This window comes from Lontra canadensis, unplaced genomic scaffold (assembly GCF_010015895.1).
Source record: "Lontra canadensis isolate GAN:19392208 unplaced genomic scaffold, GSC_riverotter_1.0 scaffold179, whole genome shotgun sequence".
Taxonomy (NCBI): domain Eukaryota; kingdom Metazoa; phylum Chordata; class Mammalia; order Carnivora; family Mustelidae; genus Lontra; species Lontra canadensis.
Window position 1 is genome coordinate 2,173,002 of NW_022631173.1, and position 26,852 is coordinate 2,199,853.

The window sequence follows — 26,852 nt, forward strand, 5'->3', positions numbered from 1 at the left end:
AGCTCTATATTTAATTTCTTGAGGAATCTCCACACTGTTCTCCAAATTGGCTGCCCCAACTTGCATTCCCACCAACAGTGTAAGAGGGTTCCCCTTTCTCCACATCCTCTCCAACACACGTTGTGTCTTGGAAGATGTTCCTGTCTTGCTAATTTTGGCCATTCTAACTGGTGTAAGGTGGTATCTCAATGTGGTTTTAATTTGAATCTCCCTGATGGCTTGGCTAGTGATGATGAACAGTTTTTCATATGTCTGATAGCCATTTGTATGTCTTCATTGGAGAAATGTCTTCTCATGTCTTCTGCCCATTTTTTGACATGATTATCTGTTTTGTGTGTGTTGAGTTTGAGAAGTTCTTTATAGATCCTGGATATCAACCTTTTGTCTGTACTGTCATTTGCAAATATCTTCTCCCATTCCATGGGTTGCCTCTTTGTTTTCTTGACTGTTTCCTTTGCTGTGCAGAAGCTTTTGATCTTGATGAAGTCCCAAAAGTTCATTTTCGCTTTTGTTTCCTTTGCCTTTGGAGACATATCTTGAAAGAAGTTGCTGTGGCTGATATCGAAGAGGTTACTACCTATGTTCTCCTCTAGGATTCTGCTGGATTCCTGTCTCACGTTGAGGTCTTTTATCCATTTCGAGTTTATCTTTGTGTATGGTGTAAGAGAATGGTCGATTTTCATTCTTCTACATATAGCTGCCAATTTTCCCAGCACCATTTATTGAAGAGACTGTCTTTTTTCCACTCTATATTTTTTCCTGCTTTGTCGAAGATTATTTGACCATAGAGTTGACGGCCCATATCTGGGCTCTCTACTCTGTTCCACTGGTCTATGTGTCTGTTTTTATGCCAGTACCATGCTGTCTTGGTGATCACAGCTTTGTAGTAAAGCTTGAAATCAGGTAACGTGATGCCACCAGTTTTATTTTTGTTTTTCAACATTTCCTTAGCAATTCAGGGTCTCTTCTGATTCCATACAAATTTTAGGATTATTTGCTCCAGCTCTTTGAAAAATACCGGTGGAATTTTGATTGGAATGGCATTAAAAGTATAGATTGCTCTAGGCAGTAGAGACGTTTTAACAATGTTTATTCTTCCGATCCAAGAGCATGGAATGGTCTTCCATATTTTTGTGTCTTCTTTGATTTCTTTCATGAGTGTTCTGTAGTTCCTCGAGTACAGATCCTTTACCTCTTTGGTTAGGTTTATTCCCAGGTATCTTATGGTTCTTGGTGCTATAGTAAATGGAATCGATTCTCTAATGTCCCTTTCTGTATTTTCATTGTTAGTGTATAAGAAAGCCACTGATTTCTGTACATTGACTTTGTATCCTGCCATGTTACTGAATTGCTGTATGAGTTCTAGTAGTTTGGGGGTGGAGTCCTTTGGGTTTTCCGTATAAAGAATCATATCATCTGCAAAGAGAGTTTGACTTCTTCATTGCCAATCTGGATACCTGTTTAATTTTTATTCTCTTCTCTTCAGTTTCTTCTAGTTCCTTGGGCTCTGTCCTAGCTGTCTAATTTCTTGGGCTCTGAACCCTGGGTAGTCAGTTTCTATCGTTCTTACAGGTTGCCAGACTACCGTCTTTGGAACTTACCTTAAATCTTTCGAATTCACCAACTATTAGAATGGGCAAACATTTGCCCAGTTTCAGCTACTTTTCTCAAATTGACCTGTGCTTCCCAGTGAGCACCTGTTGGCTATTTTGGGGTTCTCTTCCCAGGTCCTTTAGATTGCCCCTTACTTCCTTTTGCTTCCCTGAATAGATGGATGGTGATACCCATGGGTTTTGTGAATGAGTGGTTTGTAGAGATATCTTATCACCTTACTTTATTATAAATGTTGTCCATAGGTTTATGGTTTTGCTATGTAATTGCTGTGTCTGTTTTTATGAGGGGATTTGGGAAAATAAACTCTGCTGCTTCTGCTTTTATTTTCTGCTTTGTGTTTTTGTTTCTGCCTTTCATATTAGAGGATGTCATCAAATTATTGGCCATCTGTTCATATTTGAAGAGCAGAAGACTAGTATGCTTTTAGAAATTATGTGCCAAAGGTGCCTGGCACTACTAATTACCGAATCTTTTGGGGGTTCCTCCTGGATGGAGATTGTCAGTATGGACTTTCTAGTTAGGATAATTTCTCTGGGTCATCTTATTGGAAAACTTAGGATTCGGCATCTTTTTATGTCTTTTCTCTTTAGCTGGTCATGTTCAGTAGAAAAATAAGTCATATCTTTCTCCTAGAGGCTATAAACTTGGCTACTACTGATTTTAGAACCTTGTGGAAAAACCAGTTGTGGTCAAGTATCAGTATGTAGCCCAGACTTCATCTGCCTGTTTTCAGATAGTACCCCTGCTATCAGTGATATCTGCTGTTTCCATTCCAAGGACAAGGATGACTAATCCTCTTTGCCTCATCTCCCCACCCTCCCTCCCACCCTTTTCTCCCTGTCCCACCCCCTCCAGAGAATAAATTTCCAGTTACCTGCCTGGGTATGAGGAAAGACAGTTTCCTAGCACTGTACACTGGAGGAAGGATCTGGGTTTTTGACTGCTTCTTAAACTTTCAGCTGCTCTGGCTTTTAGCTCCATTGATTCTGTCATTTTCAGAGGTACCTGGCACCACCAATTACTAAATCTGTTAGGAATTCCTGAGTATAATATGGATTGCTTCTAAGCTTTCCTGTCTATTGGCTTAAGATCCTTTCTCCTGTTAACTCAGTTACCACTTCTGTTCAAATTGTTTCCTCTCAGGTTTTGCCATTGAGAGAGAGAGAGAAAGAGAGAGAGAGGGAGTGTGTGTGTGTCTGTGTTTAATCTTTTGTTTTTTTAGTGAGGGTTCAGAAGGGAACATAGCTAATGTGTATGTTTAACCTACCATGTTTAACTACCATATTTATTTATAGTTCTTTGTAATATTGCAGTGTGAGGGATGCCTGGGTGGCTCAGTCGATTAACCATCTGCCATCAGCTTAGATCATGATCCCAGGGTCCTCAGATCAAGTCCCATGTTGGCCTCCTTGCTCAGTGGGGAGCCTGCTTCTCCCTCTGCCGGCTCTGTCTGCCACTCCCCCTGCTCATGGTCTCTCTAACAAGTAAATAAATAAAATCTTAAAAAAAAAAAAAAGGAAATTGTATTACAGTGTGAACACCTGTGTAACCAGAAGAACTAGAGCATTGCTAGAACTTATACGCCCCTTAATCGCTATTTCCTCTCTATTTCACAAAAGAATTTTCATTTTAATGTCTAATATAATTTAGCTTTGCGTATTTTGGAACACTAAATAAATGGAATCATACTGTGTGAATTCTTTTGTGCCTGACTTTTTTGCTCAGCATTTTGGTTGAGAAATTTATCTGTGTTGTTGTAACTAATCCACTCATCTTTACTGCTGTATAATATTTTATTACATGACTCTACTCCAGTTTATTTATTCTGTTCTTTGTGGACACTGATGGGCATTTAGGTTACTAGTTTTTGCTATTTTTTAAAAAGATTTTATTTATTTATTTGACAGAGAGAGAGATCACAAGTAAGCAGAGAGGCAGGCAGAGAGAGAGGGGGAAGCAGGCTCCCCACCAAGCAGAGAGCCCGATGCGGGGCTCAAGCCCAGGACCCTGAAATCATGACCCAAGGGGAAGGCAGAGGCTTAACCCACTGAGCCACCCAGGTGCCCTCCTATTTTGAATAATGTTGCTCTGAGCACTCCTGATTACATGACTTGGTGCTCATGAGTACGCATTCCTATTTGGTATATACATAGAAGTAAAATTGTGGTGTCTTAGGGTTAACATGAGCAGACAATGCCAAACAGTTTCAGTGTTGTTCCACCAGTATACACTCTGCCATGGATGAAAGTAGTTCTCCATGTCCTTCCCAACTCCTGGCATTGCTGGACCATTTCATTTTAGTTATTAGGATGGGTGATTAATGGTTTTATTTGGCATTTCCCTGAAGACAAATCAGGTGGACGAATTCTTCATTTATTTATCAATCTTTCTGGACACCTTTTTATAATATGTGTGAAATGTTTGTCTCTTGTTCATTTCTATATCAGGTTTTCTTATTAATTTGTAGGAATGTTCTATATTTTCTAGTTACAAATCCTCTGTTATTTACTTGTGATGCAATATCTTCTACTCTGTGGCTTGCATTTTTTATCTATTAGTTGTTCTTGTTCTTTTGATGAACAAATTACTTTTAATATAGCCTAATTTAATAATGTAGTTTGACTTATTAATTTTTTCTTTATGCTTAGTGCTTTTTTTTGGTCACGTTTAAGAATTCTTTCCCTACCCTAAGTTATGAAGATGCTCTTCTATCTTCTGTCTTCTAACCAAAAACCTTATACCTTTACTTTTTACGTTTAGATTTACACTTTACCTGGATTTCATTTTTATCTATGGTTTGAAGTAGGGATAAAATTTCATTTTTATTTTATATATGTGTGTGTAAAATGCTATTTAATGAAAAAACTTTTCTTATTCTCATCACTCTATAATGTTACTTTGTCATAAATTAAGTGCCTCCATATATGTAAATTTTTTTCTAGAGTCTTTGCCCTGTTTCATAGGTCTGTTTGTCCATTCTTGCGTATATACTATGCTTTCTTAATTACTGTAGTTTCAGTTTTGATATCTGGTAGTTTGAGTCCTCCAGGTTTATAATTTTTGAAAATTGTCTTAGCTATTTTTTTTGTGTTGTATCTAATGTACTAATTTTAACCCTGTGTACTCATCAGTGATTAGTGACATCTGTGTATATCAGTAATCACCATTCACCAAGACTTAGTGTTTCCATTGCCCAAAAAGGTTTCTGTGTGCCTCTACCAGTCAGTACTCCCCTCAAGATAACCACTATTCTGACTTTCATCAACATTGATTATTTTTGTCTATTCTTGACCTTCATATAAATTAAATCATAGAATATATATTTCTTTGATATGGCTCATGTCTGTGAGAATCATCTGTGTTGTTTGTCTCAGTAAACCATTCTTTTTTATTGCCCTTTGGTATTCCACTGTATGACTATACTATAATTTATTCATTTTTCTATTAATCAGGATTGTTTTTAGTCTTGGATTATGATGAATAAAGCTACTATGGGTATTTTTATAAATATTTTGGTAACCATATATACTCATTCTCTTGGTGTAGTCTTAGGAGTAGAATTTTTGGGTCATAGATTAGGTATATAATTAGTTTAGTTAATAATGCTTTACAATTTCCTAAAAATAACTATAACTATTCCTAGTTGTTTGGTGTATTGGACATTGTATGTGAAAAATTGTAGAAAAAATTGGGGGCATGGCATCATGCTATCTTTCTCCAGATAAGTTTTCTTTGCTTTTATTTGCCTGTTCTAGGCCGTGAGTAGCACTGGCAATCCTTGATCATGTCAGTCTGATGTCACTAATTAAGGTCATTTGAAGCCAGGTTTCAGTCCTTGTCAAAACCAGGTTATTTCCGGTTCATCTTTGTTCCTGGGCCCTTTTAGGAGCTTAAGTATGGAAAATTTATGAAAATCTCTCTTTGTTGGTAAGCTGTACAGTCATATTTTGCTTCTAGGTCTGCAAGACCACCAAAATCTCAGCTGAATTTATCAGTTCTTCATGTGGTATTAGCAGATGTCCTTAGAGAGAAAACAACTCCAATATCTGGTTCATCCTCCTGGATTTTTCTTCTTCTCTGGATTTTGGCACTGTAATTCTTCACAGCCTTATTTGCTTCTCTGTGCTTTCAAGCAGATTTTTAAAAATAGTTTGACCAGATTTTTAAAAAATCTTCTTAGTAGGATGATTGGTCTGCTTTGTATAAATTGCCATTAGCAGAAGCAGAAATCTGTTCCCCATTAATATCCTTTCTACCCTCATCCTGTCTCTGTGTACTCTCCCATTCCTTTTTCCTCCATTATGTCTGTTTATTCTAAGTGTATATTATTTGGCTGATACTGTGTGGTTAATTTTTAGAGCTTTCTGTAATCATATTTTTTTAAAAGATTTTATTTATTTATTTGACAGTGAGATAGAGAGCACAAGCAGGCAGAATGGCAGGCAGAGGAAGAGGGAGAAGACTTTTTTTCCCCCTGAGCAGGGAGCCTGATGTGGGACTCAATCCCAGGACCCTGGGATCATGACCTGAGCCGAAGGCAGACACTTAATGACTGAGCCACCCAGGCACCCCTGTAACCCATATTTTAAATTTGATATACACATATTCATATTCCTACATGTTAGTTTTATGGATGTACTTAGAATCATGTTTCAGGGTCTAAGATAAATCTCTTTGAATCTTAATTTTAATTGTACTTTGGGACAAGTGGCATTTTTACATTATTCATTCTTCCCATTTAGATATGCAATGTTTATTGACTTATTTAAATTTGTTTTCCTTCTGTCTATTACTAAGGTTTTGGGGGGATATATATGTGTGCACACACACACCTGTGTATGTATGTTTTTGTACTTGCCATATAGATCTTATGTTTATTTCTGACTGTTATCTATTCTGTGGCTTTTGGGAATAAAGCTCTTTACCCAATTTTCTTTTCTTTTTTTCCTTCCTTGTGAGTGTGTGTGTGTGTATGTATGTGTTTGTGTCTGATATACAGGGAGGTGACCAAAAAATATTTATCTCATTTCCAATCATTTTGCTGAACTTTCATATTGAGTCTGATGTACTTTGTTCTATTTAAAATATTTATTCATGATCCCTTTAAATATCTTTTAAAAATATTGTTAATTTGTATTGAAATTTGAGCACATGGCCTATAATACTACTGCTTAGAATTTACTGATATTTTTTTCCCTGGGCATCTAGGATAGAGATCAAATAAAAACATGGCATGGGTGCTAAAAAAAGGCATGTTCTCTCTGTGTTGGCTACAACATTTGAAACTTTCTGTATCTTATTTTACCTTAGATATTTCATTAAGCTAGATATTACATCGAGGCTGACATATAAGAGATTCTTCATGAAGGGTCATAGCTACCACTTGCCTTCCTGGCTTTTATTCTAGCTGAGTTTGGTGTTGCTGATTGACCCTCTTGACCTTCAGATTGGTACCAGCATAAGTTGCTTCTCAGTGCTACCTTTTAGACTTTTTACTTCTTGGAGAATTTCTTGTCTAATTTATCTGATAGGATACTCCAGGCATTTAAACTTCAACATTCTTAAGATTAACAGATGACTCTACTTCCTACATTGCCAACCAAAATTGAGGTTATGGTAGTGATCTACCTTCCTTGTCCTAAGTCACCTACATTATTAGTCATTTTTATCTTATTTCTCCTAGTATTAGAATTTTTCCGCTCAGTGTTTTTCTATCTACTTGTCCCCTTACCTGTCTCCTTATGCCATCTCTAGTGTCTTGATCATTAGATTCTTTTTTTAAACAGATTTATTTATTTGAGAGAAAGAGAGAGAGCACGTGCATGCGAACAGGGCTGGGGGCAGACAGAGAGTGTGTGAGAAACTCAAGCCGACTCCATACTGATCGCAGAGCCCAAGGCAGTGCTCAGTCTCACAACCCTGAGATCACAACCTGAGTCAAAACCAAAAGTCAACGCTTAACTGACTGTGCCACCAAACACCCCTCAGTCATTAGATATTTTTAACTCCTCCTGTATCTTCAACTTCTCTCTTTTTGTGAACCCTCACCCCATATAAACATGCTGTATATTCCCATCTTAAAAAAATACATTCCCTGCCTCATACTCACTCCCATCTAGCTACTTATTTTACTCCTCGTTCAAAATACAGTTTCCTCATCTAACATTTGTATTTTAAGTCTCACTTTCTAGTTCCAGTAGGCTGTTAAGGAAAACAGTACAGACTTTGAAGACCATTAGAGCCAAGATAAAATCTCAGCTCAGGAATTTAGGATTTTTGGAAACCTTAACCTTTAGGCTCTGTGTCTTATCTGAAGGGGAGCACTGACTTCTTAAGGTTGTTTTGAGGATTAGTGTGAAGCTCCTATGAGCTTCACACTAATGGCAAACAAGATATTCTCTAGATGGTAGTAAATACTACTGTTATTTTGACTACCCTTATCCTTTTTTTAAAAGTATATTTTCTGGTTTGTAATCATGTTTTTCAAGTAGTTGAGGTTGCAGAATAAGTGACCTCAGGAAAATACAGTGTTGGTATGTATAGAAAATTAAGACAGCTTATCCCAGTCTTGTTTAACAAAAGTCATTTTATTTTCTAAAAGACAGGACTTTTCTTGGTGGTCAAGAATTAGAATTGTTTTGAGTGCAATAGATCAAGTTTCTTAAAAGCCTAGCTCTTATTTCAGCACCATGTTTAGCATTAATCCTTTTCTGTTCTTCCGTCTATTGGAAAAGGGATGAAAAACAGCATGGTGTAGTCATAGAATGCGCAATGTGATTCAAGGGATAATAGTAACGTTGTCTTACACAAAATTTCCTTAACGTTGTCTTACACAAAAGTTCCTTATCCACTGACCTATGATAAGAACTGGAATTTGTTTTTTTCCAGCTTTTCGATTGCCTATGCAGACCCCATAACTCTGAGAGAATATAGAGGATTCAGAAATAAATCAAATATAGGCCCATTTTAGTAAAAGAAGAATGAGACATATAAATAAATAAGCAGAATCTTTGCATAAATGTACTGGATTGGAGGAGATTAGAGCTGTTGTATGAGGTAGTCACATGGAAGTTGATATTACTCAAAATTATGACAAAGTCTTGTGTTTGAAAGGAACGTATTTCATCTTCAGTGAAAAGTGGTAGGGACCTAGAGGTTTAGAAATGTAATAAGAAAGAAGATGAACGGTTGACAAAATTAGATGGTAAAGACTAAAAGGAGATGATTAATTTCTTGGTAAGAGTCCTCCTCTAAAAACTTTTTTTCCCCCCAGTTTTATTGGGAAATAATTGGCATACATCATTATATCAGTTTAAGGTATACAACATGATGGTTTGGCTTATGTATAATGTGAAACAATTACTATGTTGTGTTTATTTTATTTGTTTTATTTATTTATTTTAGAGAGGGAGTGCGCACACCTGAGCGCACACTGAGCTGAGTGCGTGGTTGGGAAGGGCAGAGGCAGAGGGGAGAGAGAATCTTAAGCAGACTCTGCGCTTAGTGCAGAGCCAATGGGGTGCTGGATCCCATGACCCTGAGATCATGACCTAAATGAAACCAAGAGTCAGCTGCTTAACAGAATGCACCACCCAGGCTCCCTACCATGAGAGGTTTAGTTATCATCCATTATATAGATACAATACGAAGAAAAGGACAGAAAATTTCTCTTGTGATGAGAACTCTTAGGACTGACTCTCTCAACAGTATCCCTGTATGTCATACAGCAGTGGTAATGGCAGTCATCATTTGTATATCACATCCCCAGTACTTATCTTTATAACTTGACCACCTTCCTTCCATTTATCCTTCCCCCACCACCTGCCTCTGGTAACCTGCCTCTGGTAACTCTCTTTTTTAGAGTTTGGTGGGGTTTTTCACTTTTTTTTTTTTTCGCTTTTTGTTTTTAATTCTGTATATAAATGAAATCATAGAGTATGTCTTTCTCTGTCTGACTTATTTCATTTTGCGTAATGTTTTCAACATCTATCCGTGTCATTCCACATGGTAGGGTTTCTTCTTTTTTATGGCTGAACAGTATTCCATTGTATAATTTCTGTAGATTTAGTGGAAAAGGCAGAAGAGAACTTTAGCAAAACAGTATAATGGGAGTTTTCACAGTGATGCTTTTAGAGCACACACACAACTTTCTTTAATCAAAAATACTTTAAAAAACCTTTTTATTAAGAGAAAATTTAATAAATATACAAAAGTAAACAAAAGAGAAAAATAAACATGCCTGACTTATCACTCAGTTCAGTAGTTATCAACTCATGGCTAATGTTGTTTTATCTCTATCTCCCCCTTCTTTTAGAATATTTTGAAGTCACTTTTTTAAATTCCTTTTTTTTTTAAAGATTTTGTTTATTTATTTAAGATAAAGAGTGAGTAAGAGAGAGAGAGAGCATGAGTTGAGGGAGGACAGAGAGAAAGGGAGCAGCAGATTCTCCATTGAGCAGAGAGCCTGATATGGGGCTCGAGCCCAGGACCCTGGCATCATGACCTGAACTGAAGGCAGATGTTTAAGTGACTGAGCCACCCACATGCCCCTATACCCTTTTTTAGATCATCACTTTTTTTTTTAGATTATTTTGAAGTAAATCTCAGACATCATATGACTTTATCTATAGAAACCAATATCTAAAATGTAGGTTTTGGATAGATAGCCTGTCTTTTTTTTTTTTTTTTTTGAGCTTCTTGTCATGTTTTGATTTCAAGGTTTTGCTGAGCTTATAAGACAAGTTGAGAAGTGTTCTTTCTTTTATGGCCCTTGAAAGAGTGTGTACATAATTGACATATTTTCTAACTTAGAAGTTTGAAAGAATTCACCAGTGAAGTCACTGACTTAGTGTTTTGTTGTTGCCGTTGTTGTTGTTGCTGTTGTTAGGTTTTAACTAACAAATTGTGTGTATCTCTACATATATATATATGTGAACACATACATATACACATATGCATGTGTGCATATATATAAAACCATTTAGTTTTTCTATATCTATAGAAGTTTTAAGTTTTCTTTTGGTAGAAATTTGTTTTTTTTTTTTAATAAGGAAGATCATTTTGAAGTAGACGTCAAGATTGGATCAGATATGGATGTCTAAAATAAAGGAACAGCTTTACCTCACACCAAAAAATACTGGTTTCTTATCATCATCAAATATCCACTCAGTTAATATTTCCCCAATTGTATTATAATTGTTCAATCACTTTTGTTTGAATTATGATTCAGATCAGGTACCTTCAATACATTCAGTAGCACGGATGTATTCATAATGTCTTATTAGAATTTTTTGATATCTCTATCTCTTTTAATTCCTGATATTAGTAATTTGTGTCTTCTCTCTTTTCTCTTGGCCAGTGTTACCATGTATTCATCAGCTGGTGAATTGAACCTTTTATTATTTTGATCCTTTTCTTGGATGATTTCTCTCTTTTCTAGTGCAGCCAAGCCAGAAGGGTTTTGTTTGTTTTGTTTTGTTTTACTTTGTATATTATATATTATGTCTTTGTAGATTTTTTTAAATATATTATGCCTTTATTTATATTTTTGTTTTCTATCTTTATATGTCCTTGTATTTTATGTGTGTGTCTTACAAGCAGATTTGAAAATAGTTTTCTTTCTTTAAAAATACAATCTGAAAAAAAAAATTTAAACAAAAATGAATAAAATTTCAATCTGTCTTTTAATTGGTTGATTTAGACTTTTTCTTACAATGTGTGATATAATTATAGAAACTGGAAACAGGCCATTAGTTATCAGGGGGTAGGGATGGGTTTGGGGAGGAAGGTGGGTGTGGTTACAGGTGTGATGCAGCCCTTCTGTATCTTGGCTGTGGTGGTAAACACAAACCTACAGACCCAACAGAAGTATATAGAACTAAATATAGACACACACTCACACAGAAATGAATACAAATAAAACTGGAAAAATCTAAAAAAAAAACCAGTGGATTGTATCAATGTCACTGTGGTTGTGATATATTCTGCTATAGTAGTCCCCCCTTATGTTGGGTTTTGCTTTCCATGGTTTCAGTTACCTACAGTCCAGTAGCACATGATCCTCCATCTGACCTATTATTGTCAGAAGGTCAGTAGTAACCTAACACTATCATTCACCTCACTTCAGTAGTACCCTAACAATCATTCACCTCACTTCATCTTATCAGTTATTTTATCATCTCACATCATCACAAGAAGAAGGGTGAATACAGTACAATAAGATATTTTGAGAGAGGGAGAAAGATCACTTTCACATAATTATAGTATTTGTTATAATTTTTCTATCTTATTATTACTTATTGTTAATCTCTTACAATACCTAATTTATAAATTAAACTTTATTATAGGTATGTATATACAGGAAAAAACATAGTAAATATAGGGATCAGGGCTGTCCATGATTACAGGCACCCACTGGGGATCTTGGAATATATCCCCCACAGATAAGAGGGGACTATGGTGTATTTTTGCATTGGGGGAAAATGGGTAAAAAGTATATGTAGTCTTTCTGTCTTGCTTCTTACTGCATGTGAATCTTCATCTCAAAATAAAAAGTTTACATAAAAAATGTATTTACTGATATATTTTGGTTTAAATCTACCATAATATTTACTTTTTATTTGTTCTGATTATTGATTTTTATTGTTCTTCTTTTTTTCTTCTATTTTCTGCTCTTTCATTAACTTGGAAGGGCATGTTCTTTACTATTTTGTTTTTTTCAGTGGTTACCGTACAGATTGCAGAATGCATGCTTCACTTATCAAACCCTAATATATATATTTTTATTTTTACCTTTTCTAGGAGTGGAGAAGCTTAAAGCTACTTGACTTCATTTATGTCCCTTCTAGATTTTATGTGTTTTTTTGTCCTGCATTCTAGATTAGTATGCAGTTAAACTACACAAAATAAATTATTATTGTTGTATCAGCATCATCTTTTCACTTTACCACCGTATTTTACCTTTTTGGTTGTTCTTTATTTCCTTTGTTTTTGAGCTTCTTTCTCAGTTTAGTGCTTTTTTCTGAAGAAAATTCTTTCACAGTTCCTTTCTCAGTGGTCTTTTGGTGATGGATTATCTTCTTGTTGTTGTTGTTTTTTAATTTGAAATGTCTTTATTTTTTCTTAATTTTTGAAGGGTAGTTTTGCTGAACTTGGAATTATTGCCTCCTAGCTCTTAGAACATACTGATTTCATTCCCTAAGTTTTTGTTGAAAAATCAGCTGTCAATTTTATTGTTACTTTGTTAAAGGTATTCTGTCATTGTCCACTGGCTACTTTTAATATCTTCTCTTATGTCTTTTTTTCCTGTAGTTTTACTTTGATGTGCCCAACTCTGCATATATTTGTTCATGTATGTATGTGTATATTTTAAAATATATTCCGCTCGGTGTTCGTATCTTGATATCTTTCTTCAAATAAATTCTCCGGCATTAACCTTTCAAATATTGCTTTTGTCCCTTTCTCTTCTTTCCTTTTACAAATCCAGTTACACACTGTATCCTTTTTTCCCCTTTTTTATGTTCTCCATCCTTTTGGCTTTCTGTGCTTTACTCAAGGTACTTGTGTCTTCTAATTCTGTTGAGCTCTCCAGGGTCATTTATAATCTGATAAATCTACCTGTTATGGTTTTTTTGTTCTTGTTGTATTTTTCAGTTAAAAAATTTCCCCGTGGTTCTTTATAATAGTTTCTAGTTCTCAACTAACATTCTCAACCTTGCATTTTATTTTATTAAACATATTAAGCATATTTTAAGTCCCAGTCTGATTACTAATTTTTCTGGATCTCTTGTTGACCTGTTTTTATTGTCTGTTACTTTTCTTCTTTTTCTATCCCAATTTTCATTTTTCCTGTATACTTGGTCAGTTTTCATTGATTGTCAGACTTCAAATGTAAAAATTTTTGAAATAATTTAAAAACTTAGATGATAGTATTTTCTTTTAGAAAAGATTTATGATTGGGATTTGGCAGATACCTAGGGGGCATTAACAATTCTGGACCACCTTAATTTGGATAGGATTTGGGATAATTCGAATTTAGCCCTTAGTTCCTAGTTGGCTGTCTTAGTTCATTTGGGTTGCTATAGCAAAATACCACAGACTAGGTGGCTTATAAACTATAAAAGTTTTTTCTTACAGTTCTGGAGGCTGGGAAGTCTCAGATCAAGGTGACCAGATTTGGTGTTTGGTGAGAGTTCCCTCTCTGTTTGTAGATAGCCATCTTCTCTCTGTATCCTCATGTGACAGAATAAGAAAGGAAGCTCTCTGGGGTCTCTTTTTAAAAATCTCATTATGAGGATTTGCCCTACCTCCCAAAGGCCCCAACTCTGAAAGCACATTGAGGACTAGGATTTCAACATATTAATTTTGGGGAGAATACAAGCATTCAGTATAAAGTGCTGGCTATCTATTTTTAGTTTACTCTTTACCCTTGTAGTTTATCTTTTCAAGATCTAATCTTACAGCCTAGCCAGTTTATTAGGCCATCATCTTTTACCAGCATACCTCCCCTCCTGCCTCTTTCCAAGGTTATAAAGGGCATGATACTCCAATTTTTCATCCTTTACTTCATGAATTTATCAAAAGCTATGTTCAGCTTCTCAGCCTCTAAGCTACCTCTGTCAGGACTGTCAGATATCCAAAAAGAAAAGCAGCCTCAAATGCCTCAAATTATTTCTCTGTTTCCTTCTTCTATTGAGTTTCAGACATTATTTTTTTACTACCTTTTTATGTCTCTCATGCTTTCATTGTTTACCTTTTTAAGTTGATTTTTGCAGAAGGGTTATTTTTCAAACACCTGATCTCTCAGATTACCTTGCTATGTTCTGCTTAAAGCTTTTGAACATCCTATTCCTCCTACTTAAAAAACTCTACCTCCTTAGTCCCCCAGTTTACACCAGTTCATGCTGTAGATCAGATCCTAAGGAGCTCTTCTTCAGGCTTCTCTGAATCCTGGAATAGATTAGGACTTGTTAGTATAGTCTTTTATAGCACTACCTGTAGTGCCTTAATTGTACATGTGGCTTGTAGTTAAAGTTTATTTGTGTGTTTATTTCCTTTAATGTTTATATTTTCAATGCAATGTAAAGTTCTTGAGGAAAAGAGCCATATCAGGTTTTTTTTTTAACTTATTCCAAATTATAACCTATAGAAACTATTTAATATTTCTTCATAAATAGGACACACTGGTATTGGGTTAAATGATTGAGACTTTCCTTTGGGTGATAATGGCAGAATTTAAAGAAAGAAAGAGATTATGCCTTTTTCATGGGTCCTGGAAGGGGAGACGAGACACAGTTCCTCTTTTATTCTTATTTTTATAAATGTATTATAAAATACTTCAGGCATATTAAAAATATAAGGAGGTATATAATATACCCTGTTTTCCTCACAGCACTGCTTAAGAAATAAGACATAATTTATATTCATAAAGATATATAGAGAGCCCAGAAATAGACCCCCCCAAAAAAATATAATCAACTGACTTTGATAAAAGAGCAAAGGCAATACAGAGGACCAAAGATGGTTTTTGTTGCTAGAACACTTAGGCATCCAAATGCGACAAAAGGAATCTAGATACAGACAATACACCCTTAACAAAAATTAACTCAAAATAGATCATAGACCTAATTGTAAATACAAAACCATAAAACTGTTAGAAGATAACATAGGAAGAAACCTAGATGACCTTGAGTACAACAATGCCCTTTTAGGGGCAACACCAAAGATATCATCAATGAAAGAAATAATCGATAAGCTGGATTTCATTTAAATTAAAAATTTCTACTCTGAGAAAGACAGTATCAAGAGAATTAAAAGATAAACCACAGATTAGGAGAAAATATTTATAAAATATTGATAAAGGACATTTATCCAAAATATACAAAGAACTTTTAAAACTCAATAATAAAATAACAAGCAACATTATTTTTAAAAATGGGCCAAATACCTTAAAAGATACTTCATCAAAGAAGATATAAAGATGGCAAATAAGCATATGAAAAGATGCTCCATACCATATGTCTCTGGGAAAATCCAAATTAAAACGAGATAACACCATATTACTAGAATGGTCAAAATTCAAAATACTGACACCACCAAATGTTGATGAGGATATTGAACAACAAGAATTCTTCTTATATATTCTTATATATTGCGGGTAGGAATTCATAATGGAACAGCAATTTGGAGACTGGTGGCTTATTACAAAACTAAACATACTCTTAACATTTAAACCAGCAACTACCCTTTTAGTATTTACCCAAAGGAGTTAAAAACTTATGTCCACATAAAAACCTGAACAAGGGTGTTTAGAGCAGCGGTTATAACTACCAAAACTTGGAAGCAACCAAGATGCCCATAGAAGGTGAATGGATTAATAAAATGTGGTACATCCAGACAATGATTATTATTCAGCACTTACAAGAAATGAACTGTCAAGCCATGAACAACATGAAGGACACTTAAATGCATGTTATTGAGTGAAAGAAGCCAATGTGGAAAACCTGAATACTGTGTGATTATAATATGACTTCTGGAAAAGGCAAAGCTATGGGAACAGTAAGAATGTCAGTGGCTGCTCGTGGGAGCAAATTGAAGTGCAGGAGAGAGATGACTAGGCAAAGCAAAGAGGAAAGCCAGGAAGGTGAAAATACTATGAATGATACTGTAATGGTGGAATATGTCATTATGCATTTATTTGTCTAAACCCAGAGAGTGAGCCCCAAGGTAAGCCATGGACTTTGGGTGATTATGATGTGCCTATGGAGGCTTATGCTTAGTAAAAAAAAAGTGCTATTCCTTTGAGTGCTGTTGATGGTGGGGAGGTTCTGCCTGTGTGGGGACAGGGATATGTGGGAAATCTCTGTATTTTCCTCTCAATTTTGTTGTAAACCTGAAACTGCTCTAAAAAGATAGTCTTAAAAGAAAAAAAATCAGGAAAAAACCCCAGAGAGATCAAAGGGATAATCTCTACTATTGATTAATAAAACCCTAAGAGACAAAGCAACCAAAAAATATACATAGTATACTAAGATATAAACAAACATAAACATAAACATGTGCTAAGATATATACATAAACTAAGAAATAAACATATATAAGCATATATAAACAGCAATTATTTTGACTTTTAGATACTTTTATGATAAAGTAACTAATTTTTGTTTATTGTTAATTTGTTTAAGGAAATTTTTCTTTAAACTTTCAGATGATACAGCATTGTTTGAGTTGATTCAACTAGTTCCACCAGGTACTGTATTATATTTTGATAAGGTAATTGATATGCAAACCCATGTCAAAGAATGCTTTTAAAAAATACATATTTTTCCCTTCTTCCCAAATTAAGAACAATGTTGAGTTTCTCGTATTGGTCCACTATGCACAAATACATAAATACATAAAGATTGACATAAATAGTGTTTGACTATATTGTTCTAAGTTGAATAAATAATAATAAAGAAAAGTGGAAAATTGTATGCTATTCTCCTAGCATATTTTGTGCCATTCATAAAAACCGACTTTGCGTTTTTGTGATTTTCCTTAAACTATATTTTTTTGCTTATAAAGTAATTATCTTTGTTTTTGTGTGTTGAGTGAGGGGGGGGTGGAATAAAACCTTAACTATTTAGTAAACATTACAAATTTCCAGGGTAGGTAAAATTAAAATTAATATATGGAGGATAGCTTGATTTCTGTTATTTACTTATGTGATTTTTAGGAGAATTCTATCTTAAATAATTATTCTATGTGTAAAATGGAGTTATGTGTTACTGAAATTTAGTAACCTTAAAGATTTTGATTATTACATATATACCTAATTTGTGTAACCACAGATTCTAGAAAATACTTTCATTTTTTCCCAACATGTAACCTAGTGCCTTATAAGGGCGATTAGAAAAGAATGGAAGATAGAAAAAATTTATGGAGCTGGTAATTACATTTTAGATTTGTAAATGTCATACCAACTTGATATGTTTACAAGGACTTTTTTCCTCTGGAAACACATAGGTACTCACAAAATTTACATGACTATCTCCCTTCTATAAAAGGTGGAGGGAGAAGTAGTAATATGTACTACATTTCTAAGTAAGGAATCCATTTAACATAACTTTCTTTTAATTTTTATTTCATAGAGAAAAAAAAAGGCCCTGAAGCAGAAATTTCAGTAAGGCGTCAGGCACTATATATATATCGTACTTGATGATTTTATTTCTAAATAGAATATTTTGTTATAATTTGAATCATAGGGTATCTTTCTTGTAGTGGGTGAAACACTGTCTACATATGATGAAAATACACGAGATTTCATGTTCCCGGGTCCAAACCAAATTTCTGGACACCATGATTCAAACCGCCAGGTTACCATGAGGAGGATTTCTGGCCTTCGAGTAAGTGCTTACAATTTTCTGAATCAAACTGTGATGTGGGATCATTGTCAAAAACCACCACATATGCTTTAATACCTGAAATGTGAAGAACTAGTTCAGAGTTTAATTTGGTTCAAAACATAATTTTTTATGAAATTATGATGTATTTTAAACATACTGAAATCTGAATAAAACCCATGCATCTTTCATCCAGAATTAACAAGCATTAATTTGCCTTATATTCTTAAGATTTTTCTCTTCTTTTTCTGCCTCCCACCTCCCTACTTTCCATGTCTGTCTCTTCTTTCTTCTTTATCGTTCTCTCAAAAGAAAGACCAATAAATATTTGAAAAGATGCTCAATTTCATTAGCATATAGGGAAATCAAATTAAAACAACCCGATGATTTCATTCTTATAGTCATAGGGTTGGTAAAATTTAATAAAATCTGACAATATTAGAAGTGTGAAAAACTCTTACATGCTGCTATGCCATGTAAGTTAGAACCACCACAATTCAGAATTATCTAGTAAAGGCAAAGATTCTCATAGCCTCTTGCCTTATAGGTATGTAACATGAAAATGTATTCTCTCTGGTATGCTAAGAGCCTTCCTAGGGATGTTCATTAATAGCATTGTTCATAATAATGAAAAATAAAAATGATTTAAATGCTCATTAGTAAGAGTTTAGATAGATTGTTTTTCATGTCATGGAAATATACATTTATATACCTAAAAGTGAAAGCAGCATTGTGACAGCCAACTCTTTCATTCTTTCCCCCAACTCCTTTCAACTTTCGTTGGGTGATTTAAAAATATATTTATCCCGGAAAATGTCTTCTGCTTAGAGAAACTGAGAGAAGACTGTGCTATTTCAAAGAAGAAGAATAGCAAAAGATGTCTAGGTTGAAATAATTTGGACAAACATTTTTTTACTACCTTTATAAAATGTTAAAGTTGTATGAGTAAGGAAAGTGGGGTGATCCATGAGCCAATATGGTGAATTAAATACTTTTCCCTTGGGTCTAGGTTTATGATATACTCTGTTCTGGGAAATAGCAATTTCAGCTTGCTAGAAGTGTTAAAGTTGACTGACTAGCAAATCTAAGAAAATATACTTCCTTTGGGATATTATCAGTATCTATTAGCCGTCTTCTATATTATAAAAACCTTCAAAGAGTGTTTCAGCAAATGTATGGAAGCTTGCAATGAAAAAAATATGATTTTAAAATTATGGTGTTTTGAAAGTAATTTAAAATGCTGTATTATACCAAATTGGCAATATAAACATCAAAGTATGGACCATTAATAAGTCTCTTCTTCATTTACTTTGGGTTACTTTTTATTTCTTTCTTTCTTTTATTTTTTAAATTTAATTTTAATTTTTTAAATTTATTTTCAGCGTAACAGTATTCATTGTTTTTGCAACACACCCAGTGCTCTGTGCAATCCGTGCCCTCTCCAATACTCACCACCTGGTTCCCCCAACCTCCCACCCCCTGCCCCTTTAAAACCCTCAGATTGTTTTTCAGAATCCATAGTCTCTCATGGTTCACCTCCCCTTCCAATTTCCCTCAACTCCCTTCTCCTCTCTAACTTCCCTTGTCCTCCATGCTATTTGTTATGCTCCACAAATAAGTGAAACCATATGATAATTGACTCTCTCTGCTTGACTTATTTCACTCAGCATAATCTCTTCCAGTCCCATCCATGTTGCTACGAAAGTTGGGTATTCATCCTTTCTGATGGAGGCATAATACTCCATAGTGTATATGGATCACATCTTCCTTATCCATTCGTCCGTTGAAGGGCATCTTGGTTCTTTCCACAGTTTGGCGACTGTGGCCTTTGGTTACTTTTATATACATTCAGGTGTTGGATTACTAAGGCAAAAAATACACACACACATATATGTAATTTAAGACTTTGGGTAATGGTGGTTTGAAGAGGTTGTAATTCCTCTCTCCATAAACAACAGGTATAAAACTGGACAAAATCATCACAAAAAAACAATTTCAGAACACCGGAAACTAATTGGCAATAACTATATTATACATCTGAAACTAATAATTGCACTGTATGTTAACCAACTAGAACTAAAAAAAAAAAAAAAAAAAAAAAGTGTTTATGCTTAAATAATGGCTAAAGCTTTGGATAAAAATAGCGGCCGCATGGATCTTCTTGCCTGGGATAACTCCCATACCCTGTGAGGCCAGTGAGAATTGTAGCTTCACCAATCCTGGGGTTGGGCAGAAAAATCAGAAGCTCTGCTACCAGAGAGGTCAAAATCAATTTTGAAGGGTGAGACTGCGATACTGTGATTTAAAGTAAGAAATATATATTTGGTCTTTATTCTTGTTCTGGCACAGAGCTCCCAGAATCCTTGGCATTTCCTAAGTGATGGGGAGCAGTAAAGGTGTCTTTGGTTACGTTAATGAGGTGACTTTTGGAAAGCTTCTAGATAACCTAAGGATGGGGGCTGGTTGCCAGGAGGAACAACCCTGGTATTAGAGGGTTAGAACTTTAAGACCCTTGACCTCTGGGGAGTATAGATGAGGCTGGAGATTGCATTAAAATACCAATGGCCAGTGATTTAATCAATCTTGCCTATGTAATAAAGCCTCCATAAAAAAACAAAGGGCCTGGGTTTAGAGAGCTCTTAGGTTGCTGGACTCATGGAGGCAGCTCTTGGGAAAATGGTTTCCCTGGGGAAGGCATTGCTCCATGTCCCTTCCCACATACTTTGCTCCATGAATCTCTTCCATCTGTCTGTTCATCTGTATCCTTTATCATAGTCTTTTGTAATAAATTGGTAAACAGTAAACTATTTCCTGAGTTGTGTGAGCCTCTCTAGCCAGTAAATTGAACTGGGGTGGCAGTCACGGGGACCTTCAAATTCTACCCAATCTGTCAGGAACATAGGTAACAACCCAGACTTGTGATTGCATCTGAAGTGGGCTAGGCACAGTCTGGTGGGACTGATTCCTTAACCTCTGGGATCTAATGCTATTGCCAGGTAGCTGGTGTCAGAACTGAGTTAAATTATAGGACCCCTACCTGGTGTCATAGAGAATTTCTTGGTGCTATTGGAAAACCTACACATTGGAATTGGTGTTAGAATCGTAAGGACGGCAGTGTGTCTTCACTGGATTTGGATGCAAGTGGTAGAAGAAACACCATAGCTTTGATAGGTCAATGGCAGTTCCAACTAGAGTGAGCAGCGCATCTGCCAAAAAGTTCAAAGAAGTAAGGGAGCAATGGAAGGGCTGAGATAAGCTCTCCACCCATTCCTGGCTGACTCTGAAACAATGTACATGTGACGAGACCATAAGTGCCCAGCAAAAAGTGAAACTCAGTAGAAATTGCAGACCTGACTATCTTTGAATGTATTCCCCAAGCCACATACAGATGATCAACAAAGAGTGGAATGTTTATAGGTTCATTGGATGACCACCAAGCCATGTAGACAACAGGTGAGATTCCTAGAAAGAATGGAAGAATCAAAAGATATGGCACATGTAAACTGAAGAGCCAAATAAATGGCAGATAAAAGTCCAGTCATATCAATTATTCTATTTAAATGCGAATGGATAAAACACTCCCATCAGTAGTTTGTTGTCCTGGCAGACGACAGTGCACCCTTCCTCAGAATTCTTGTGACATCTGTCTGAGTCTTGAACCCATTGCTGTGGCAAGGGGTTCTTCTGGGATTAAATCTTGGTACTCTTGCAGACTACCTGACTAAACTTAAGCAAAGCACTATCATATGAAGATCTCATAGGGCTGCTGGGTGCATTAATGAAACGTAAATGGTTATAGCTATACCTGGCATGGAGAACACTCAGAAGTATGAGTGACATGCTGATGGCTGTGGAGATGATGACAGTGCTGATGTTAATCCCCCCTTAAGGCTGTGGACTCCATGCAAACAGCATCTGTGGCTTTCTCATCTTTGAATTTAACTCTTAGCACAGTACTTTGCATGAAGTTGGTACTTAAATGCCACTCGATTGAATTGAATGAATGAATCACATCTTACAGACTTCATAGAGGAACTGACATTTGAGATGGAGTCTGATTAATTTTATGTGTCAACTTGGTTAGGTTATGGTGCCAGTTGTTTGGCCAAATGCTAGTCTAGATGTTACTGTGAAAGTATTGTGTAGATGTAATTAATATTTACGAGCAGTTGACTTTAGGTATAGGAGATTACTATTGACAGTGTAGGTGGATCTCACCCAATTAGTTGAAGCCTGAAGAGCAAAAACTGAGGTTTCCTGAACAATAAGGAATTCTGCCTCAAAACTGTTATGTAGAAATACTTCCTGAGGGGCACCTGGGTGGCTCAGTTGGTTGGGCATCTGCTTTCGGCTCAGGTCATGATCCCAGTGTCCTGGGATTGAGCCCTGTGTGGGGCTTCCTGCTCAGGAGGGAGTCTGCTTCTCCCTCTCCCTCCTCTTCTGTGCTTTCTCTCTCTGTCAAATAAATAAGTAAAATCTCAAAAACAAAAAGAAAGGAAGAAAGCAAGCAATACTTCCTGAGTTTATAGCCTGCTAGCTTGCTTACAAATTTCACACTCAAGACTGCAATAACAACTTTTGTGTGAGTTGCCAACTTGTGGATTGCCCTATGGATTTTGGGCTTGCCACTCTCAAAATCACATGAACCAATTCCTTAAAATGAATCAATCTCTCCCCCCCCATATATATACTATATACTTATATAGTATATTACATGTTAGTTATATATATGTTCTGTTTTCCTGGAGAACCCCAACTGATACATATTAGTTTTGAAAGCTCAGTGAAAATAATGGCTAAAACACTGAGTATTTGCTATGTGATCAGTGATATATATGGGAAGGATAAAGTGATAAGTTGTAATCCAGGCTATGGTAGTTATAAAATACATCCACACATGATTTGTTACTTCTCTCTTCCAAAGGCAGAGCTAGTTCTCCAGACTATACTTAGTGACTATAACAGATAAAGAACATGGTGAATTGACAGTATTAGACTGGAGACCAGGGCATTAAATGCACTATGGCTTCTTCCTTGCTCTCACTCCTGTATCAGTCACTTTGGGCTAAGCCAACTGCCATGTGTGAAGACACTCAGGAACCTCTATAGAGAGGACAGAAGCTGGAAAGGCTTTGCTAGAATGTCTGTGAAATCTTGAAAGGTCTTGAAGAAATTCAGATGTGTGTTTGCAGGAAAATAAGGTAAATGTTATTGGAAATTAGGGATAAAAGGGTTCCTTGTTATGTAATGACAGAAAGTTTAGCCACACAGCCACCTGCAGTAATGTGGGAAGGAAAGAAATATGAAATGAATGGTGTGTCTAAGACTTTCAGATAGAGAGTTAGAGGGTCTTCTTGGTTTTCTCTTGCTGCTTTATAGCAAAATATGAGAGGACAGAGATAAGCAAAAGGAAAGGCTGTTCAGCAAAAATGAGTTGGAACTTACTGTTCCTAAAGATTCCCAGCCTTTCCTGATGGCAAATAATGCTAAAATTAATGAATGACTTCTGAGCAAAAATCATTCCAGGCACTTTTGGGAAATTGTGGTCTGACGGTGAAACCAAAGGCATAACTATAAAACCCTTCATTAAAATCTCAGGAAGATCCAAGACATTATCTCAGAAAATAATTGAATCAAACATTGATTTTTTTTTCAAAGATGCTTAAGGGCAGTCTCAGCAGAAGCTGAGTGTAGAGAGGGTGTAGCTCATGTCTAATGGAATAAACTTTAGTAAGATTCATATGAGAACCAAAAAAATTTTTTAAGAGCACCATATTGGTAGAAACACCACCAGCTTGGTCTGAAATGCGAGAGATCTCACAAAATGAATAGGCCTTTGGACCCCCAAAATTCTGTTGATAGGACTCACACTCAGAACATTGTGCAGCTCCAAACATGGTCTACTTCTCCTTGAAAAGGAATAATAATGCAAAGATCAGGAGCAAGAGCCCAGAGGAGCCCAGGGGGTAGTTATTTCTGGGAGGAACAGGACTAAATTTGTAATCAAGGAACTTCTAACATTCTCCTGGCTGTATCTTAGAATTTCTATGGGCCAGTGATTCCCATCTGACTTATTTTCTCCCTTTTGAACAAGAATATCTGGAGTAATTACCCTGCACTTGCTGCATGTGTGTGCTTTGGGTACGTGTGGGGCAGATAACTTGTCTCTGTGGTTCATAAGTCTTCTAACTCTGAGGAACTGTATTCTAGAAACTATCCTTAAAGAACCACATCTGAGGAAGCTGAATAAGGATTTGACTTAGATGCCAACATCCTGGATTTCAAGCTGAAGCTATAAAAGGATGAGACATTTCTTCTTTTCTTTTCTTGGTAGAGCATGAGATTGGTTGACACATGAAAGGAGTATAAGTAACATGTGGTCAGAGGGTGAACCATGGTGGTTTTAAAATATGTCCACAAAATTTTTGGTACTCCTCTGCTGAAAAGGAAGTCTAACTCCTTTGTCCTTGAGTGTGGCCTATACTTCAGGACTCTAATAAATAGGATGTGATAGATGTGACAGTGTTAGATTTAGGAGACTAGGTCATTAAACAGTTATGGCTTCCTCCTTGCTTTGCTCTGGGAGAACTAGCTGCCATGGCATGAGGTCACTTGAGGAGAGGTTTGTGGGATAGAGGAGCTGAGTCCTCTTGCTAAAAGCTAGAAAAGAACTGAGGCCTCCAGCCAAGAGCTATCTGAACAAGCCTTAGGAAGCAGATCTTCCTGCCCCAGGCAAACCTGCAGATGACAGCAGCCGAAACATCATCTTGACCGTAATCTCATGAGAGATTTCAAGCCAGAACCACCCCATTCAGCCTCTGCCAGATTCCCAAACCATAGAAACTATCTGAGATAATAAGTGTTTACTCTTGTTTTAAACTGCTAAGTAATATCCTGTGAGGCAACAGGGTAACTAACAAGTGGGCATTATGGACTTCATTAGTAAAAGTTATGTTTGCAGAAAAACCATCATTTAGTTAATTCTTAGGCAATACATATATTTACCTTTTCTGTAATACGGTGTTTGAAACTCTCAAGTTAGTATGTCAGAGGCTGGGTCTGTAAAGGACAAATATCTGACTTCAGCTATGTTAGAATAAAGTTGCACTGGGCCTACACAGTATCTTTTAATGCTTTGGTGAATATACAATTGGTATGCTTCCAAATATCTAGGCAGGTGCTTCGTGACTCTTCCTTTGAATTTTACCATTTGTCTCCACTTATTTTAAAACAGTGTTCAAGCTGATGTTTGAAAGGTTGTGAGAAACAGAAGCCAGGTTCATTCATAGATCTGAGAGTAACCTATACATTATGGAAAAAAATGTTGGAGCTATTGGTAGAGACGTCTTTCTCCTCTGTTTTCAGGAACTGCATACCTAGAAGCTGTAATTTTTTTTAACATGAGGAGACTATCCAAAGTATTTCTTGAGTATATAGTTAAGTATGTCTTAATTTGTAAAAGTAAAAAGAACTCAAATCCACTAAGTGTTCTTATATATTTATGACTTTGATATTTTATCATAGTTTAAAATCTTAGAATAATTTGACAGGGAAGTACTTGACAATGAAAAAATATAGTAATTTTTACATAAAGGTAATATAATCACTTCTACGGGAATCATCAGCAATGAAATGGTTTCTTGCCAAAATTTAGCATCACTGTATTGTCTTTATCTTTAATAAGAAGGTCAAACTAACAAATGAAGCAGCTAAATCTTGACAGATATCTGTTACTTCAGGTCATAATTTTATCACTAATAATTCTATTTTTCTAAAAATTGAAATATGTAATACTACCCTTTTTCCCCTCAGGGAATTGCTCCAAAGCTGGAATTTTCTACAACCTCAGTGATTACTGAATGTCTGATAAGCTCAAGGAAGTGCCGCACTCAGGTTGAACTCATTTATTTAAAGTATTTAATGGTTTAACTTATTTGTTCATATTTATGGGCATTGGGCAAGAATTATTCTTGTATTTTGGCTGTAACTCTTTTCACTTTTGGGGGTCATTCTTTAGTTTAAGCAAAACAACTATCAGAGGTATTTAGCAATTTGGTTGCATCTTACATGTGAGAGGGCAGAGTTTGGTATACATGATAGAAGGCGCCATGATGTTATTGTTATTATTTTGTAACTCCATGGGCCTTTTTTTTTTTTTAAAACCAGCCTGCCAGAAAGGTGTTGAGATCATAGAGTCCCATGGAGAATTAGATCTGAGGCTTCTATAAATCTTATAGAAGTTAAAGGTGGCTGCAGAAAGTTCAAAGGATACCTTTTAACAAATGTGACCAGAGTTTCTCATGCAGGGATATTGGTGTTTAGTGAGTATGGTTTCTTGAGAGTCTCTAATTTTTATATGACTCTTGCTCAGTTTGATGGCCATACTGGTGCAATCAGACCAAGGGAACCTTGGACAGTCCAACCTAAGTACCTTCTCTGTTTGTAAAAACTGCCTTTAGTAAACTGAGATATATGGACCTAATACTTCATTCTTGTCTAACTTTTTCACTGAGTCACCAGGATCATCTTACTGCCTTGTCCATAGGTTAGCTAGTAATGTCTAGGCTTCACTCATATGCAGTTGCATTATGATTAGGTAACAATGACTAGGCTGTGATGAAGAGCCACTAACATATAAAGCCCAGAGGACCCAAACAAGACAGGACTGGACCTATGATGGAAAGAGTGCAGTATTAGTTTACTGCATTCTCAGTTTCAGAGTACATTTGTCAAGGACGGTAAGAGTGATGTAAGCTAAGAAAGGTAAAGCGCGATTATATAAAATTTTCAAGGGGATCATTCTTATTTTGTTTAGCAAGATACATAGTGTGCCAGTTTGGCTATAGTTAATTATCT

The 26,852-nt window shown here is 35.8% G+C and overlaps 1 protein-coding gene across 4 annotated transcripts in view; it reads left to right on the top strand.

Moving 5' to 3' along the window:
* SPATA6 (spermatogenesis associated 6) overlaps nucleotides 1–26,852 on the top strand; it is a 133,551-nt gene that overhangs the window by 24,022 nt on the left and 82,677 nt on the right. For 3 of the 4 annotated variants that reach the window (XM_032846647.1, XM_032846648.1, XM_032846649.1), the window contains exons 4-6: nucleotides 16,820–16,861; nucleotides 17,875–17,999; nucleotides 25,809–25,889. In XM_032846647.1, the coding sequence (XP_032702538.1) occupies nucleotides 16,820–16,861; nucleotides 17,875–17,999; nucleotides 25,809–25,889 (248 nt within the window). Of the gene's footprint in view, nucleotides 1–16,796; nucleotides 16,862–17,874; nucleotides 18,000–25,808; nucleotides 25,890–26,852 lie in introns of all 4 variants that reach the window. The other variant, XM_032846650.1, reaches the window with a different exon arrangement.